This window comes from Eimeria acervulina, genomic scaffold (assembly GCF_000499425.1).
Source record: "Eimeria acervulina Houghton genomic scaffold, Eah_scaff3386, whole genome shotgun sequence".
In the NCBI taxonomy this organism is placed as follows: Eukaryota; Apicomplexa; class Conoidasida; order Eucoccidiorida; family Eimeriidae; genus Eimeria; species Eimeria acervulina.
In genome coordinates, this window is record NW_013547422.1 from 1 (window position 1) to 1,229 (window position 1,229).

A 1,229-nucleotide genomic window follows, 5' to 3' on the forward strand; every position below is an offset into this window, starting at 1 on the left:
GATGTAGCAAATGCTTTGATGGACTTCTGTTTGTGTTTCAGGAGGTGTACGTACGGTGGATGTCGAAGACCCTGGCTACGCTCTAGACTGTGAGCTAGTAGAAGCATCGCACTTGCGCAGAATGTTTGCTGGACTAAGTTGCGTTAGTGTTTACGTTGAGCATACACACCCGTTGGGGCATCGTCTGCACGCGTTGTGTGAGGTCTGTTTGTCTTTAGTTTGATTCTCCCGGGGCCGTGCGTCTCATGGAAGGCGCGCGCACCTGTTCTAGATGCATTTGTTCGCGATAGAATTGTGTTTGCAGTGTAAAGTGATGCATAGCCAGTGGCCGCTGGGAAGCATGCCATTACACTGTTTTCTCAGGGCTGTGCTCGGATTTGATTTCGTGAATGCACGCGCACGTCGTTGACCAGGCCCATTGGTGTTGTCTGGTTCCATTCGTCTGCTGTAGAACGATGCCACGGAAAATGAGGCTTGCAGCCTCCATCGATCAATGGAAGATGCCAACGAAGATATTGCAGATAAGTACTTTGATAATGGCCTGTTTGTGTTTCAGGAAATGCATGTACAGTGAAATGTGAATACACTGGGTTTGCTCTAGACTGTGAGCTAGTGGCAGTACCGCTCTTGCGCTGCATGTTTGCTGGACTGAGTTGCGACGGTGTTAACGTTAAGCATACACACCCGCTGGGTCAGCGTCTGCACACGTTGTGTCAGGTGTGTTTGTTTTTTTGGCTTGATTCTCACTGGGCCGTTCGTCTCATGGAAGACACACGCACCTATACTGCATGCATGTTTATGCGAGAGAACTGAGGTTGCAATGTGAGGTGATGCACAGCCAGCGGCCGATAGGAAGCGCGTCATTTCTCTCCTCCGTTATCTCTGGGTTGAGTTCTGATCCAATGGTGAGAATGTTTAAGTTCATCTGTGATCAGGCAAACTGGTGTTTGCTGATTGCATGAATGCAGTTTCGGAAGACACCGCCATGGGATGGGAGGCTTGCAGCTTGTCGGGATCAATGCAAAGAAGCGTCGACGAGGATGTTGCAGCTAAATATTTTGATGACGTCCTGTTTGTGTCTCAGAAAATGTACCTACGGTGAAATGTGATTACCCTAAAGACTGTGAGCTAGCGGCAGTATTGTCCAACGGAGAAAGGGGACTACAGCGGCAGTGCTGATGCTGAAGCGCGGCGTACCGTGCGCATCAAGTAGATGCGCTGCTAGAGAG

At 49.7% G+C, this 1,229-nt stretch overlaps 1 protein-coding gene across 1 annotated transcript; it reads left to right on the top strand.

The window, feature by feature from the left end:
- Nucleotides 1-41: 41 nt before the first annotated feature.
- EAH_00068600 (hypothetical protein) lies at nt 42-389 on the top strand (the record flags this gene model as incomplete). Its single annotated transcript, XM_013392224.1, has 2 exons — nt 42-89; nt 364-389. Coding segments are annotated over 2 exons (74 nt in total), but the record flags the coding sequence as incomplete, so codon positions are not given.
- Between the last annotated feature and the right edge of the window lie 840 nt (nt 390-1,229).